Source organism: Apteryx rowi, unplaced genomic scaffold, assembly GCF_003343035.1.
Source record: "Apteryx rowi isolate R43461 unplaced genomic scaffold, aptRow1 scaffold_412, whole genome shotgun sequence".
NCBI classification, from domain to species: Eukaryota; Metazoa; Chordata; class Aves; order Apterygiformes; family Apterygidae; genus Apteryx; species Apteryx rowi.
Window position 1 is genome coordinate 190,970 of NW_020450638.1, and position 16,219 is coordinate 207,188.

Sequence of the window (16,219 nt, forward strand, 5' to 3'; positions counted from 1 at the left end):
AGTAGAATTGGTGGGGGGGGGGTTTACAGTCTATTTTCCACGTGTTGCATGCTCCCTGATTTTTAATGTAGGTACTGGAGGTGAATTGCTTCTCTAGGCAGGAAGTTGGACTTCTACTTCATGAAAAAGATCCCCTCTTAGGAGGCTTCCCTGGCTAGATCAAGGGTGCTGGAATATTAAGAAAATAGAAGGGTGCAGTAATGCAAGTCTGCTTTCTCTTTTCCCTTACAAAACTTCAAGAGAAGTTGAGAAACAAGAGAAGTGTTTCTCATGCTATCCCTGGGCAAAAATACCAAGTACTTGGACATCAAAACTGTGATCATCTTGGAGAAATCCATGGATCATCAGTTTTCTTTTTAAGCTGTTCATCTTGCCAGGACCTCCTTGTGTACAACTGGTAAAAACTACTAAATATGGCTCACACTGTTTGTAGAAGACATCACTTACAATGCCAACTATAAGGTTCTGTGATTTATTATTTTTGTATGTGCTTCCACAACTACTTCTGAACTTGGGCATTTCCAGATAGCTAGAACAAGAGTGTCAGATAAGACTGCTTCGATTCAACTCCCTTTCCCACATCCTGAATGTAATGACTTTGTCCAGAATATGTTTAAGATGTAGTCTGCATTTTGTGAACTTCCAAGGAGCAGCCTGAGGTAGAAGGGTTTAAGAGCGAGGAGTCTTCTCTTAGGCCTTGTGGTTGCTCTGTGAAAGAAATATCATTTTTCTTGTTCTTGGAAAAATTGAATTTCGTTGCTTTTCACTCCGCTTTTTCTGTCCTCTTCATAGCATGTGCAGTAATGCCTCCATTTCCATAGCTGTGTTTCTTATATCTTGGGATAGGTGAAGTGCTATGTCAGAAAATGTAGTACTGTGGAATAGCAAATTTTCCTTCATCAACAAGGTAAACTTCCTTTGATACCTGGGTTACATAATGCTGCCTTCAAGACTGGCTTTTCTGCAAAGTCCCCTGACACTCAGCATATTATTGAACATGAAATAAAGCCTTTTATCTCAGCTGTTTCAGAACTACTGTTGGGTCATCTGCAGATGCGCCATTATCCTCATGCATTTTTTGGTAATTTGAGATATGCTATCCCTAAATCATGGTGGGATACAACATCTGAACTGCCGGTCAGTGCACATTACAGCCTGTGTGGGCTGATTTCTCCCTCAGTCTGGCAGTTCTTGAGAAAGAAGCCTTCCAACTCATGGATAATCTGTTCAAAATGCTAGACTCTTCAGCTGAACTGTGTAACGTATTGTTCTGTCTATCTGGAGAGACTTGCTCTTTCTAGCAGGATTAAGTTTTTCTTAGGCTCTTTGCCTATCTCTTAGTAAATTGACAGGCCAAGTGAATGTCTCAAAGCACGTGGGGATGATAGGTGAATATTTACTCTAACAACGCTAGTGAGTACAAGCTTGCGCTCTTGAGGTGCTTGTAGTGAATTCATGCTGTCATATTGAATCATAGTTATTTTAGGTAATTGATCTTTATTTTCTAAGTTGCATTTCTGTGTTAGTGCTTAATGTTTGCATGCATATGGATTGTCTAATTTACTGTCACTGCACATTATATTGCACTTTATATACAGTAAATCAGTGAGTTGATTAGGTGAAATTGTGTTTGCATTATGCATAAAAAAGTGTTAAATACTCTTGCTCTTCTGCAGTTTCGATAAGTCAGTTGTTGTGTGTTCATAAAGTAAATACTCAAAGAGCATAATATGGCTTTTACAGTTATCCTAAATGTTTGATATGATTCAGTCCAGAATTTCAGCCCTCTATCAGATCATCTTGGAAGAAGATTGCTGATATTATACCAGTTCTGTAGAGGAGCTCCTCCTTTTGCTCTGGGCTGGGTATCTAGAATGCCACAGATCATAGCACTTTAGAGTTTGTCATTATGTGGAATAAAAATGCAATAGATGAAGGAAATGAAGTCCTGCTTTGATACAGACAAGACACCTGTCTGTATATCAGGAATATGTAAAATTAGAGAAACCAAGACATCCATACTATTTTCTTCTTCCCTTCCACCTTCCCCCATCCCGTTCTTTTTTCCAGTGTGGCTGACCTGAAACATGCGATTCAAACAAAGTATAAGATTGCTATTCAGCACCAGGTACTGGTTGTCAATGGAGGAGAGTGTATGTCACCAGACAGAAGAGTCTGTAGTTACAGTGCTGGAACAGTAAGTGCATACTGCATTCTTCTATAAATCACAGTTTAGAAGAAAAAACTGTTACTAATGGATTTTTAGTATTTTTCTGTAGTGTATTGTGTTTTCTGGGCTTTTTTCTGTTTTGTGAAACTAATTTTTTAAGCATTCAGCTTACATGTGTAGATTTCAACATGTTCTTAAGACACATTATGCACACGATGGAATAATTGGTGATTGAAAAGTATATTGCATTTACTCAATGTTTGGCTTTGTTTTATTTTTGAGCACAGGACACCAATCCAATTTTTTTATTCAACAAAGAAATGATCTTGTGTGAACGTCCACCAGCTATCCCCAAAACCACATTTTCTGCAGAGAATGAGATGGAATTAAAAGTAGAAGAATCTCTAATGATGCCCGCGGTTTTTCATACAGTAGCATCACGGACACAGCTTGCTGTGGTAAGTAAATTCTTACTGTACTTTCACACCAAAGAAAAATAACCTTTTTGTATGTCAGAGGAGTTGCTTGCTATAAATTTGGAAATAGCTTGTTCAAAAGACACGAAAATGCCGTATTAGTGATGATATATTCTTGGGACTCTGTCATTTCGAGGTAGGTATTGAAAAGCGCTTGCTTCTTCAGTATCTTCAACATTTCTTTCAAAAGTAAATTGTAATACAGATTTGTGGAAGCATATATTTATGGCACTTGCAAAATAAAAACAATCTGTTTGTTTTGGACTCTTGGCTTAATGCTCTGTCTTATTTTCAGAGCCTTAGTCTGCCTCAACTCAAAACCAGGAAATGTTGCTACTTTGTAGACATTTTTAAACCAAGTAGAAAATTGGCAGGATAGTTTTTAAAAGTACCTATCCCAGCTTCCATTTTGTTTTACACATCTGAGCAACTGTTGAAGAATTGATAAAAGCAAGCTCCCACTTCCCCAAATGTCATCTTTTTTTATCATTGAGTGCTGGTTTCTATTTGTATAGAAAACAAACTTTTCAGAATTTCAATTTGGTTATCTCTGCATTACTTTGATAGGGGAAACTATATGCCCAGCAACAAGGGCAGTAATATATCAAGTGTGCGTATGAGTGGCTGCATGCTCAAGAGCATGGTGTAATGTGTTCAATAGCTGAACTGATTGCTTTCCTTCATATTGGGAAATACTGCTTCATTTTCCTTTTCAGATGTTACATTATAAGTGCATTAAGTGTTGTTACTGTCTCCAAACATTATTTGAACTTCTGTGGGCTGGGTGTGGTGGAAGAGGTATGTGTAGCACTTGGCACAAGATGAAGTAGTAGTACATGGTTTTAATATGTTGTCTTGGCAGTAAAGTTTCTCAGCTTCAGTGACAATTTTAATGCAGTCCAAAAGAACATTTTGTGTTTGAAATGGCTTTTTTAATATTGTACAGCTGAATTCAGTGAAGATTGCTGAGTGAGTGTATTTATTTACATAGTACTTTTTTTCTCCTTGGCCTCCTTACCTGTCATCAGGGGGAGAAGTAAGCTGAATAATCTGACGCTGACATATTGTCTGATTTTAAGCAAAGGTTATTTTGAGGCTAGTTGATTCTCCCCCCCACACCTGTTGACAGTTAATTGCTGACTTAGTAGACAGGGCCCTGAGTTATTAATGATCTGTGAATCGTATGACTATCCTACTGAGAAGAGTGGATATTGATGTGTATTCAGCTAGGAGTGGGAGACTTTTATTTGTACTCCTTATAAGGGAAATGCGACAATTCTGGTTTCAGCCACCGAGACTGCAAGTATTTTAAACCATTGTGTGAGATGTTAAGAGGACATTATAAAAGTCAGCAAGACTGACTTCTGTTAAATGTTTAACATTTTGACTGATAGAGTAGAAAAGAATTGTTAGTACTACCCTCTCTTTCCCTTTGATTCTGAAGGATATATATTAATATATGTAGAGCAAGCCTTAGTTTATTGCAGTCTTTCTGTTTTAATGACTTAGATCTTGACTGGCTTGTTTTGGTGACAAGTCCCCTTCTGTTAGGGAAGCCTGGATTTCCAAAATACTCCTAAAATTTCTGTGGCCAACTGGAGTTATAACATTAACCTAGAGAGATTGATCATGACTCACTAGATGATTTTCAAGAAAAAAGTAGTCTTTCATACTCAATGGCATCTGCTTATATTATTGGGGGAAGAAGATTAGTATTTAAAAGTCTTTAAACATGGATTTAAGAAGAATAGAGGTGTTATTTTTAGCCTCTGCAGGCTGATCTTGAAAAAGATTGTTCCTCATGCCCCACTTCTTGCCCCTTCCAGTTCTTGCCAGCTTGTAAAAGGCCTACAGTGATAGTAGTTTTTGAGAGACACTTAGTCCCTAAATATTCTTAAATCTGGTGTACCTTCTTATCTGTGGTTCATTTTATCAGAGATTGTAAATCTTTGAAAATTATAGGCTCTGTATGATGCTGTGGAAGTGTATTGGGTACTTCTTTGGGAGGTTGAGGAGATGGTACTGAAAACATCACTTATGATGAAAGATTAGTAAATAGGCTATTGTGATTTTTAGATGTATCAGGGAGTGAAAACTGTATAAAGGAGTACTAGTGTAGAATTAAAGCAGCTTTTCACAATGTTGTCTTGAAGTATATTAAGTGGTAATTCAGAAAAAACTGAGGGAAGACTGAGAATGTGGTTAGAACATTAATCTTACTCAGGGCTCACCATAAGCTTTTTGGGCTGAGAGGAAAAGGGAACATGGGATATTAATCCTTCTCAATATTGATTAAGATCTGGGGAGAGGTAGGGAGGCTCTGAACCTTTGTAGTAGTGAGAATGATGCATTCAAACCACACTGAGCATACTACACAGACTTCATACAAAATGTGCATGAAGAGTCTGCATTACAAAGGTCCAGGGTTTGTCCCTCTTAAATGAATAAGAAGTTGCTAACTCGTAAGCAAAATTAGAAAAGCAAAATTACAGTACTTGATATGAGTATTTTTGCTGGTTCTAATTATTTAGAGGACAGCATGACTGTTCGTATATGATGAAAATTCTTTGCATCAGGAGAATGGAAGTTAAAATCTAAAGTGTTACTCAGTTTAAAACCTTACCTATTCTTGCCAACAATAAGTAACACTGGCATAGAACTATGTTTAAAAAAATCAAGTAATATTTGTTATCTACTGGTTTCTATTTAATTTGATCTCTGCTCTGTCCAGAGGATATAGTATAATTTTATAACCAGACTCAATAGGAGATAATAAGCAGTAGAGGGATGAGGGATATGACAAGGTATACATAAAAGTGGGGTGGGTGTGTAACTTGCACCTTAAATTTTGAGATAAATTTTGCAAAATGGAGTTTTGTGAAAGTTTAGCATTCATATCTATTGCGAATTTACGGTATAAGTTGCTTTGGAAATGTTGCTAACTCATGATACGTCCATTCAGACTTCTTGGTTAGCTCTTGCAGCTCATGCTCTGCTTTATGAATAGGAAAACTTGGTTTCTTTTTGTGTGGAAGATTATAGATATTTTGGGGTGTAATGACTTCAATATTTGAAATCTTTTACCTCATTCTAAACCAGTTTGGAAACTTCTGAATTTAATCAGTCTTTCAATATCTGTGACTTGGCAAGTATGCTGTAGAACTATGTGAAAGGTGCACTGCCCGCACACCTTTTCTTTCATCTGATTTTGAGCTTTTCTGTTTGTACTGTGGAGAAAGGTGAACAGGTATTTCTGATTCACTTTTTCTGATCCATACTTTGTATACACTATTATATGGCCTCTTACAATTTTTTTCCACAATGAAAAGTAGTTCTAGACTCTGCTTTAAAAAGTATTTTTCTTGGTCCATATCTTTTTCCTCTCCATCTATTTTCCCTGTCTAAGAGCTTATTTTTATCTCACTTCTGTTAGGTGGGGCAACCGTAGCTGATCAGCATTGGTATAGAATCGACATTTGCTACCTGCATTTTATTTGTCACTTTCTGATATCCTTAATTACTGTACAAGTTGAACAAAAGTCATCTTTTAGTTCACGGTGGTTCCCCTGTCTTTTTCCCGTCTTACGGATAGCTTAAATTTGGGGGGTTGGGTAAATAGTCTTATTCTGCATGTTTAATTTAAACTGTTACTATGTTGTTAAAGTTATGTTAAAGAAAAAGTCCTTAGAAAATTTGAATAAATTTTGCTAAGTCATCGCTTGTTTCCTCTTTCAGATTTTTTTACTGCAGAATGTGTTGATAGAAAAAGTGCAGAACTGTAACATTTTCCATAACACAAATGGAATGCTATTTTTCTTGATTTGCATCTCCCCTTCAGATATTGCTCTTGCCTACATAAGTGAGTCATTGTCACCTAAATAGCTCAACTGCTTTTGACTTGAATCAACTTGGTTCATTTTGTTGTTTGTAAACATATTTTTTCCGGAGCTAGAAGCCTGAAGTATGATCACACTGGAATATTTGTATTTTTGTAACTTTGGGTATAGGAATGTGTAAAAGTCAATTTTTTTTTCAGATTGAAACTGATTTCACTAATTTTAATATAACCTTTTTTAGATTTAATACCTCCTAACCGAAAATCATTCCTATGTCAAATTTATTACCGCCTATTTGGTTTTCCACTGTTCCATCATTATTATATCAAGATACCTCAGATTTATCTTTCTGCTTTCATAAATTTAAGCTATATTCAGATTTTCTCTGTTCTTATTTTTGGCCTGAGCCATTCGTTATATAGAATTCATAGTTTAAAGACTTAGTAGCTTTAAAGAAACTACGTCTGGGATCTTAACTTGTTCCTTTACCAGTTAAACTGAAATTTTTGCCCTAGCTTTTGTCAAATATAGCAGTGCTTCTGTTTTATAGGCTTTTCTGTAAGAACCCTTTGTTCAGTGTTTGTTGCATCTGCTGGCTGTCTTTTAAATCCTAGTTAAAGCAGCCTTTTAAGCCTATTTTCATTTTATATCCCAGTATCCTGGTTTCCCTTTGACTAAAAATTTAGCTGAGAGATGCCTGTGCATAAAGTGTTACAGCTTGCCTAGTTTCCCTCTTCTCTTCCAGTTCAGCAGTTTTGGCCTTGAGCTGCAGTATGTGGACAATGAGGTACACAGAGTGTTTGCACAAATTCATATACACACCAGCTTACGAGAAGACAAGCTGTTCTCCACACAATGTATTGTGCAGTAAACTACATTGTGTTAATCTTGTCTAATCTTTTGGTCTTTAGCACTGCTGCTAAAATGGAATTCATTTCTGTTAATTTAGGATTTTTTAATTTTATTTTTTATTGATTTAACTGAAGTTCCTTTTGTTACTTGTCCCAGAAGGAGGATGTTGGAAACCTGCACTTTTTATTAGTGGGTGCACTTCACATTTCTTGTCATATTTGGTTGCTGTCATCATCAAACTGTCAATTCCTGTCAGTTTACTTTTCTGAAGATGAATAATTGCATGATTGTTCCATTTGGTCACCTAAAACCATAACTGTAGTCATAGTATGTAGATCACTCTTGGTTTAGTTCCAAATGCTTTATAATACTTATCCAAGAAGCATATCCTGCCACCTAAAAGCAGCTGTTTATCTGCAGTTTTAACAGATACTGTTTCACTTTGACTAGAAGGCTGTTGAGACCCTCTGGAAAAAAGTTTCTTAAAGAACATAATTTTTTAGCATTCTAATAATTTTGTGGCTGGCTAAATTGCTAGTTTTCATTCTCTTTGGCTAAATTATTAGTCTAATAGTCAGACACACCTCTAGCTCATCCATAGAAATCCCAACTCTTCTGTAACTTGTTGGTAATTTGATAGGATCAGAGATCTATTCCATAATCTGTTAATGAGGTATGAGCTGGGTGGGATTAAAATGGAATAGCTTTTAGCAGTTGGTTCACTTTGGCCTTTGTAGCCAGAACTGTTGTTAGAAAATTCACCACACGAATATGACTTGGATGGCTTGGAATCAAGCTACTGGAAGTTGTCATTTATTTTGTACCTTCTTTTGATTCATTGGCTGTAGTGTTTTGTGTTAGCATCTCAGTGCTCTTTTCCAGGGGTAAATTCTGTCACTTATCTTATCCTGCTTTTGCTACCAAGCTAATGAAGACAGGACTGAAGTGAAAAAGTTATTAAGCTATGAATAATTTGGGTCTGTATTATGCTGATGAAACAAACAGTTTGCAAGTATGTAATAGGTCCTGAACTGTGTGGACAAATGTCCAAAGAACACAATCACCAAAGTTGGCCAAAATTCTAAAATTGGCCAAAATTTTAAAATCTAAAGGGAAAGAATGGAATAGTGAATTGTCTAATGGAGAGAAGAGCAATTGCCATGAAATCTCTTAAATATCCATCCCAGTGAAGTTAGGTGTTTCAGTTACAGGTCTTTAAGAACTTCTCTAGATTTCAGTTTTTATGTAGTAACAATGATGCTTTATTCTGAGATATATGAATTGGGAATACTAGCCTTGACACCACCTTTTGTGGAATCATTTATTATACCGTGTGGGTGTTTACAAATTTCACTTTCAAAGATCCTTTTTGGTGGCCTGAGATTGTTCCTAGCGTGACGGAAACCTATAAGGAGTCCTTTATACAGAATGTCAGATACATGGCAGTAGAGGGCTTTGACTTGTTTCCTTTTACCACAGGATTGTAGAGAATGGAAAGAACACTGCATTTCCTGAGAACTTTTGTTCTTTAGAGGTAAGTTCAAAGAGCACTTCAGACAAACTGTACTTTCCATGACTTTTTTTTCCTTCAGATGAGCAGAATTAGGACAGTACGATGCATGGATGCAGTCTTGAAATTGGGAAACATTTTACCAACATTTAAACATTTTACCAACATTTTACCTGTTTTAGATAACATGTACTTAGTGTTTTTTCTTGCTTCTATTGATAAGCCTCCTGGTTCAAACTTACTAAACTTTAATTATTATAATCAGAAGAATCAAGTTATGATGATAGAAGAAAATAATTCAAATATTCTGTTAAAGCATCTGGCTACAGATAAAATCTTTCTGGTGAGCCTGTGAATTTCTTGACAGTTAAGAAATCAAGATGCCTTCATTTACTGTTCAACATACAGGCAAGTTAAGATTAGCCTGGGTTCATCTAGTGTTGTATTGGCAGTGGTGTTTCTTGAGGTTCGGGTTCCAGTGGTATGGTGAAATTGTCAGTGTTCTAAGTATGCTGGTGTATCTGTGTAAGATGGGCTTAGCTCTACAACTCAACCAAAGTCTTTATTGTAACTTTTTTTTTTTTCCTCAGCCTGTAAACCATTGGGTATCTGTGGGTATTGCTGAGAGGGTCTGTGAAAAATCAGTGACAAAAGCAAGCCTGTTATTAGCAGACTTTAGTTTTCTATGCTGGAGTTGGCAACTTTACTGAGAAGTGTTAAAACATATGTTGCATGTATATGCTTAAAATAACTCAATTTTTAGACTTGGTTCATTTAGTAGAGAACTGTCTAACTTTTCTCCAGATGCAGACATCCTGATTATGTGAAATAGAATGGTCTTGATCTTCTAAACTAGCTCAAGGATGTCTCCTGCAAAATACCGTCTATAGAAAAGGCAGGAAGAACAAGCCCACTCACATGAAGATGCATTTCAGTAGTGATGAAATGATAGAAAAGATTTGTGTAGATCTTAATTTCTTAACTACATTTAAGCTATATACAAAACAGTTTTTTGACCAGTAACAAATATTCCAAAGGAAGCAAAAAAGCTTTCACCACTTTATTCTAATCTTACTTCCAGCCCTCATGTTTTGAACACAGGATTACAGGATTGACTGAAAGAGTGCTTTTTTTCTCTTCCTTTTTCTGCAACGTTAAAAAAAGAAAATAATGGTTTAACATACTGTTCTTGCTCACTGCACTTGTATCTGCTTAGTATATCTGACTGAAGTGATTCTGATAGGTGCAAAAATAGTTACTCCTTGCGGTTTGAACTTTGTTACAACATTCATTAAATTCACAGTGATAGTCTTTTTTAGTTGAACATTTACTTCATGATACTGCCTAGGAAACTGGTGTCAAAAGGAGTACGAGGTTCTTGCAGATTTTGTATTCAGATTATCCATGCAGGCAGAATAGTACCTCTTCTCTCTCCACACCCACCAGGAGAGAATTTCTTGATGATTGGGATATACATGTGGAAATAACTTTGGTAGGATTATAATACAGAATTCTGTTGTATTATCTTATGTATCCTGAAACTGTCATGTCACTGTTCATACAATTTGGCATACAGTGTATTGGCTTAAAGGTTACCGTGAGAACAGATTACGTGATACCTTGAGAACACATTACTTCAAACTTAACTGTTTTCAGCTTGAGGAATTTTGAGCTCAATGCTAGTTCAGTCTGAGATCTAAATAGTTCAGAAAAACTTCTATTGTTTGTCAGTATCATATTTATGACCGCTTACCTAATGGGATTTTGTTTTAATGTTCACATCTCCAGTGCACACACCAGGGAATTGTAGCTCATCTGACACTGAAGAGATGCTAAATGAACCTGGTTTTTATTTAGATGACAGGTATTTTTATTTTTTATATAGCAGTTTTTGTGGGTTTCTCTGTTGCATCATAGATCTTGCCACCTATTAGAATGCTCCTCTGGTACGTAGTTTCTAAAGATTAAAGAAATATTAAGTTGTCATGCTGGAAAGTGCTGTCCTTTTACTCCTTAACTTTCCTAGGAGTCAAACTGCGGAGAGAAGTTCCCAATTTAGGTAAATTGTCACAGGTCAGACTCCTAGATAAAGAGCATCAACTCTGGACATTAGTGTAATAAAAGATTTCAGCTGTAACACAACTTTTTTTCTCTCTCTACTAAAATTTGAGGACTTGTGATTTTGTTTTGTGTTTGAAAGTGCTTCACTGAAGAAACAACCTTGGAAACAATTAAAACCTTAAATTGAGAACACTTACGTTCTCAAGGTAGCCTCCAGAATGCCATACAAGAAAGAACTTCATAGGATAAAGCTAACTCTGTAACTCCTGATTCTTATTGTGAACTCAGATTTAAGTAGAAAACCAAAGACTGGATGCTATTTAAGACTGTCCAAACATTGGATACTAGTTAGGAGTGTAACTCATGGCAGAACGTCTGGTCATAACAACCATAGTGTGTGCATTTCCTCATTGGACGGAAGAGCTTGTCATGCTGTGTTAGTTTGTCCAAAGGAAAAGGTAACCAACAAAAGCCTGTACCCAGCACTTTTAAAGAAACATTTTTGTTTAACAGTGGGAGAAGTTCAGTCTTTATTTTTCTCAGTGAACCCTGATACTCACTAGAAGGAACTGCTTAAAAGGTTTCGGGGGGGGGGGGGGAAGGGAATAGTGTTTGTGGGTTGAAACTAAACTGCTTGTTTACATTCATGAGATGTGCATTGGAATGCAGTAAGGACACTTGGTTGCCCTTTGAGCTTCATGCTTTTTGATAAATCTTTTAGTATATCTTAGAGTAAAATAGCCTGCTCTCTGGCTCTCAGTATGCTATTTGAGGAGACAGCAGTTCTTTTTCATAGGCTATGGAGCTTGCCTTTGTGCACCTTTTATACAAAAATGAATTTAAGCAAATACTTAAACTTTCTACTTGTCAATATTGCATTATTTTGCATTTGTGTTTAAATTGTACAGAGGGGCAGGAGATAATGACTTGTACGTTTCAGCTCTGCCTGGATGCTGTCCCAGTTGGCTTATTGGTTCCTGTGCTACTTTTTAGGGAAAAATGCAATTGATTTGGTCTTAAGAGATGAACTCTTGCAGAATAACTATTCTTTTCAAATTGGAAATTGTTTCTCTTGTGCACAAAAGATGGATGAAGTTCAAAAGAACAAAGGGCAAATAGTATCTGTACTACTAAGTGGTAGAAACTTGCAATAGTTTTTGATTTTCTTGAAATTGAATGTATAGGTATGTTTGCGTATTGTTTGTCTGCTGGTAGCTTAGATACCAGTATTGGAAAGGAGTGGAATTTTGTCACAGTGCTGGAGACAAGACTTGAAGGGTTTTATTATTAAAAAAAAAAAAAGTGGTCTGCCTAACTTTTAGGTTTTATCAATAAATTCTTTAATGTTTTGATAATGATTTGCAGTTTTGTGATTTATTTTGGGAAGATAAGCTGTCATTGTTGGGCTGTAAGTTTTTGTGTGTATGCATGTGGGCTGCTAACCATGTGGTCAGCAACAAATGAATTTTATAATATACTGATGTTGGAATTTTAACACTGCTTTCTCATTGTACTTGAACAATTTAAAAATGTTATTTCTCCACTCATGTCTTTCTTGCATTTACATTGTCAAAGGAAAGGTATGCATCAACCATAGTTTAACAGTATGTGCAACCTACAAAAAGCGGTAGTACTTTCTTTCTTGGAGGGTAGGTAACTAGCACCCAACATACAGGTGTTCTCAAGAGAATRTTTACAGTATAGTATGTTATTGTAAAGTATTGAGCTGGAGAATTTACCATATGACTTATGTTTGTTTTGTTTTGTTTTTTTCCATTTTGATGCTTGAGAAGTACGTACTTTTCTGGGGACCGGTCTCTCTTTTCTTAAACTGGTAAACTTAAAAGTAGCTATTCTACTACTTTTATTAGTAGTTAAAACTTTAGAGTTAAGAGTAATAGGGCACTGCCATTAGCGTACTTCTAATAGAATATGGTACTTGCCTTACCTAGCTCTCTGGTTTAACTCTGCCCAGTCAGGCAGTAATAAAATTCTGACCTGTTTATAGCAGTTAAGTGACTTTTTGTCATCCAGTTGTTTAATGGAAAAGTTTCCATAGTAGTTTGGAAATACCAAGTTTTGGGGTATGTTCTTGGAGTTTTGTGGGCACTCTTCACTGCTACTCATCTTGTTGCATCTGGTTTATTAATCAGTGGAAGATTTCAGTTATATCTGCCCTGCCATTGCCCTCATGCATCTCTCCCTGCATCTAATGCACCTCTCCTTCAACTGGGTGATGCTACTGTTCATTGTCCTGAGTTTTTACTTGTTTCTTGTTTCTCCTTAATGTACCTCATTTGCAAGCTCCTTCCCATCAGAATAGTACAAGCATTATTATTCATGTATGTATGCACTGAATATTTTATATTAGCAGTATTTAATTTCATAAGGGGTTTTTTTGGAATTGCAACTTTCATCTCTCTGTTTTGAAGAAAGGTATTTCTTAGTAAATCATCTGTGTAGTCTTTTTTGTTATCTGTTAAGTGTTTTACATAAGAGTGAAAGAAGTTTGGTTATTCTTGGTTAGTTTTAAATTATGCTAGCCAAGAAGTTGTATATCTTTTAACACTTTCTATTTTAACACTTTCATGTTTCATTTTCTAAGTATTTCACTTCACTATGGTAGCAATATAGAACTAAAAATCTGTCTGAAGTTGTTTATATTTTCTGATTTATTTTTTTCTGCAGGAAATGTATGAGGTTGCTAAGAAGCTTTGCTCCTTTTGTGAAGGTCTTGTACATGATGAACATCTTCAGCACCAAGGCTGGGCTGCCATAATGGCCAATTTAGAAGATTGTACATACTCTTACCAAAAGTTGCTTTTCAAGTTTGAAAATGTATATTCAAGCTATTTGCAGTCCATAGATGATATCAAGTTGAAACTTACACAGTAGGTTTGCCATTAAACTTCAACCTCCAAAGTTACTTTATTTAAAAAAATTTTTTTTTTGGTTTCTGTGTCTGTTGCTAGTTTTAATTAATCACGCATGCATTGTTTGATTTTTATGTTCCTGAGAACACTTTTTGCTCTATGGCAGTCAATTTTTTTAACTGACACTTTCCTTTGTACTCATTAGCACACAGAAGCATGTATTGAATTATGTGGAAGATAAGCTCATTAATGAACAGCTGTTTAAGAGTTGGAGTCCTTCCAAATGTACACTAGACATAGCTAGATAATAAATTCAGACCCTAAGCAGAATATTTTAAATATATATTTGCACTTCTAAATTACTTTTTAATTCACCAAAACAGGTGTTAAGAATGATGATCTATGTTGAGAATAAAACATGAAGCTTATTTAAAGTTATTTATAAGACAAAATTCATCCTTGTATACGTGTACTTGTATCTTACAAATTCTGGCTATTACTTCAAAAAAAAAAAAAAAAAAAAAAACCTTTGAAATCTTTCTGGACACTAGTATTACATGGTTTTTCTATCTGTAATTTGCCTAATAGAATTTAGTTGTTGTTGGATGCTTGAAGAAATAAAGTATGACTATGGATTACCTTAAAAGTTGAACTTCATTCTTCTATACATACCAGTTATATAGAAACTATTTGAACTCCACAAAAGTAATCATCCAGAGAACATCAGCCCACTGCTAATAAGCACTGGTATCCATGCAGAATGCAAACATAAGTCTCAATTGTGTTTTAAAAAATTGGCATGCCTCAGTTTATCAAACTGTTTTGTTGTTTTTTCATTGTATTATAAACGTAAGTTGACTTGGAAATTTAGAAGAGTTCATATTTAGCAGTGGGAGAGAGCAAAAGTTGTAGTAACTTCTTTAGCCTTTCTCTCAGGATGCTGGTACTGACTTTCAAAAATACTGCTGGTATTTTTGAAAACGTAGTTACATAATTCATGTAAACTTTAAATTCATACAAACTGCATTTGGGTTATTAAGAATGTTTCAGTTTTAAAAGATGGAAATAGTACTTTACAAGTGGCTTACATCTAGACTATTATGTAATACTAGCTTCTAGGTACTGATGGTTCTTCATTTTTACCCTTTTTAAAAAAGCTTGGGTTCTGCTGTTTCTGTGATGGCCAAGATACCCCTGCTGGAGTGCCTAACAAGACATAGTTACAGAGAGTGTTTAGGAAGACTGGATTCTTCAGCTGAGCATGGAGGGACAGAAAGTGAAGAAACTGAGGATGAGAAATCTGCTGAACTGGTGCTTTATTCTGATGTGTCTAAAATGAACAATAAATCAATGTTAGCCTCATTTTGCAAGTCAGTTGAACGGTCAACTTTGGATGGCACAGATCCTGAAAATGTACACGAAGATAAGGAATCCAGTCAAAATGCTACTGCCCGGGACAGTGCAACATCAGTAGAATTGAGAGATGATGATCAGCCTTCCTTCAACGTGTCTCTGTTAGACTGGATAAATGTTCAAGATAGGCCTAATGATGTTGAATCGTTGGTCAGAAAATGTTTTGATTCTATGAGCAGGGTAAGTTAACATTTTTTAAATTCACATTGTATGTTGAGAATTTCCCATGGAAAGTTGACGTTTATTTTCCAGTTGCCAAAGCTTTCGAACAGTCTTGACTTTCTGTAGCTTGTTTCTCTGCTAACTTTCTGAATGCAGAGCAAAGCAGAGAGTGGAGAAAAAAGTATTTTAAGAGTTCTTGAGTTTTAAGAATCAGACTTTTAATAAACTTTACAACTTCACAGTGAATGCTCATCATGTTGCTTTTTTTTCATTATCTTTTTACAGCTGGAAAGAAACAAGTTGTTCTTTTTGTAGCTTTTAAACAAAGCCACTTCTGTTCTTTGTTTTTGCTTTAATGGAAATTATACTTGTAGTGAAACTGAAGATTTTCCTGGACCAAAGTTAATGTTATTTCTCTGTTAAAAATACTGAAGTCTTTATTGAAATGCAGGACAAAGTGGTTAGGTTAATTTAATTGTGATAGTTTTATATACCATATGTGTACTTTTTTTTAATAAACTGATGCAGACGTATTTGGAAGAGCCCAAAATGTTAGTTCATATTTCTGCAATCTCGCTCACTTTTCTCACTTTTTTTTCTGAATGACTTTAAAAAAAACAAACAAACCCCTTTTCCCTTGTGATTCCCTTCTTTTTTGCTGGTTTATAATTTAAGCTGTAGCTTATTTCTTAAAGTTGTCTAACCTAGTTTTGCCTATTTATAATTTTATATTACTACAGCTTAGTACTTGAACAAAGAATACAAGTTTTGTCTTGGGCACTTTATTTCCTCCTTAAAACAGCCTCTTCCGGTCCTACTTTAAGTCATCATGTCTAGGCCCCATCTGATGTAGGCAGCATCAACAA

At 35.6% G+C, this 16,219-nt stretch overlaps 1 protein-coding gene across 7 annotated transcripts in view; it reads left to right on the forward strand.

The window, feature by feature from the left end:
* Positions 1-16,219, forward strand: part of RB1CC1 (RB1 inducible coiled-coil 1) — a 73,678-nt gene that overhangs the window by 7,645 nt on the left and 49,814 nt on the right. For 6 of the 7 annotated variants that reach the window (XR_003255203.1, XM_026075842.1, XM_026075841.1 and 3 more), the window contains exons 4-7: positions 2,071-2,197; positions 2,458-2,628; positions 13,594-13,796; positions 14,936-15,371. Coding sequence is in view for 6 of the 7 variants with exons in the window: in XM_026075842.1 (XP_025931627.1) it covers positions 2,071-2,197; positions 2,458-2,628; positions 13,594-13,796; positions 14,936-15,371 (937 nt within the window). In the remaining variant the exon portion in view is untranslated. Of the gene's footprint in view, positions 1-2,070; positions 2,198-2,457; positions 2,629-8,813; positions 8,869-13,593; positions 13,797-14,935; positions 15,372-16,219 lie in introns of those variants that run through there. The other variant, XM_026075840.1, reaches the window with a different exon arrangement.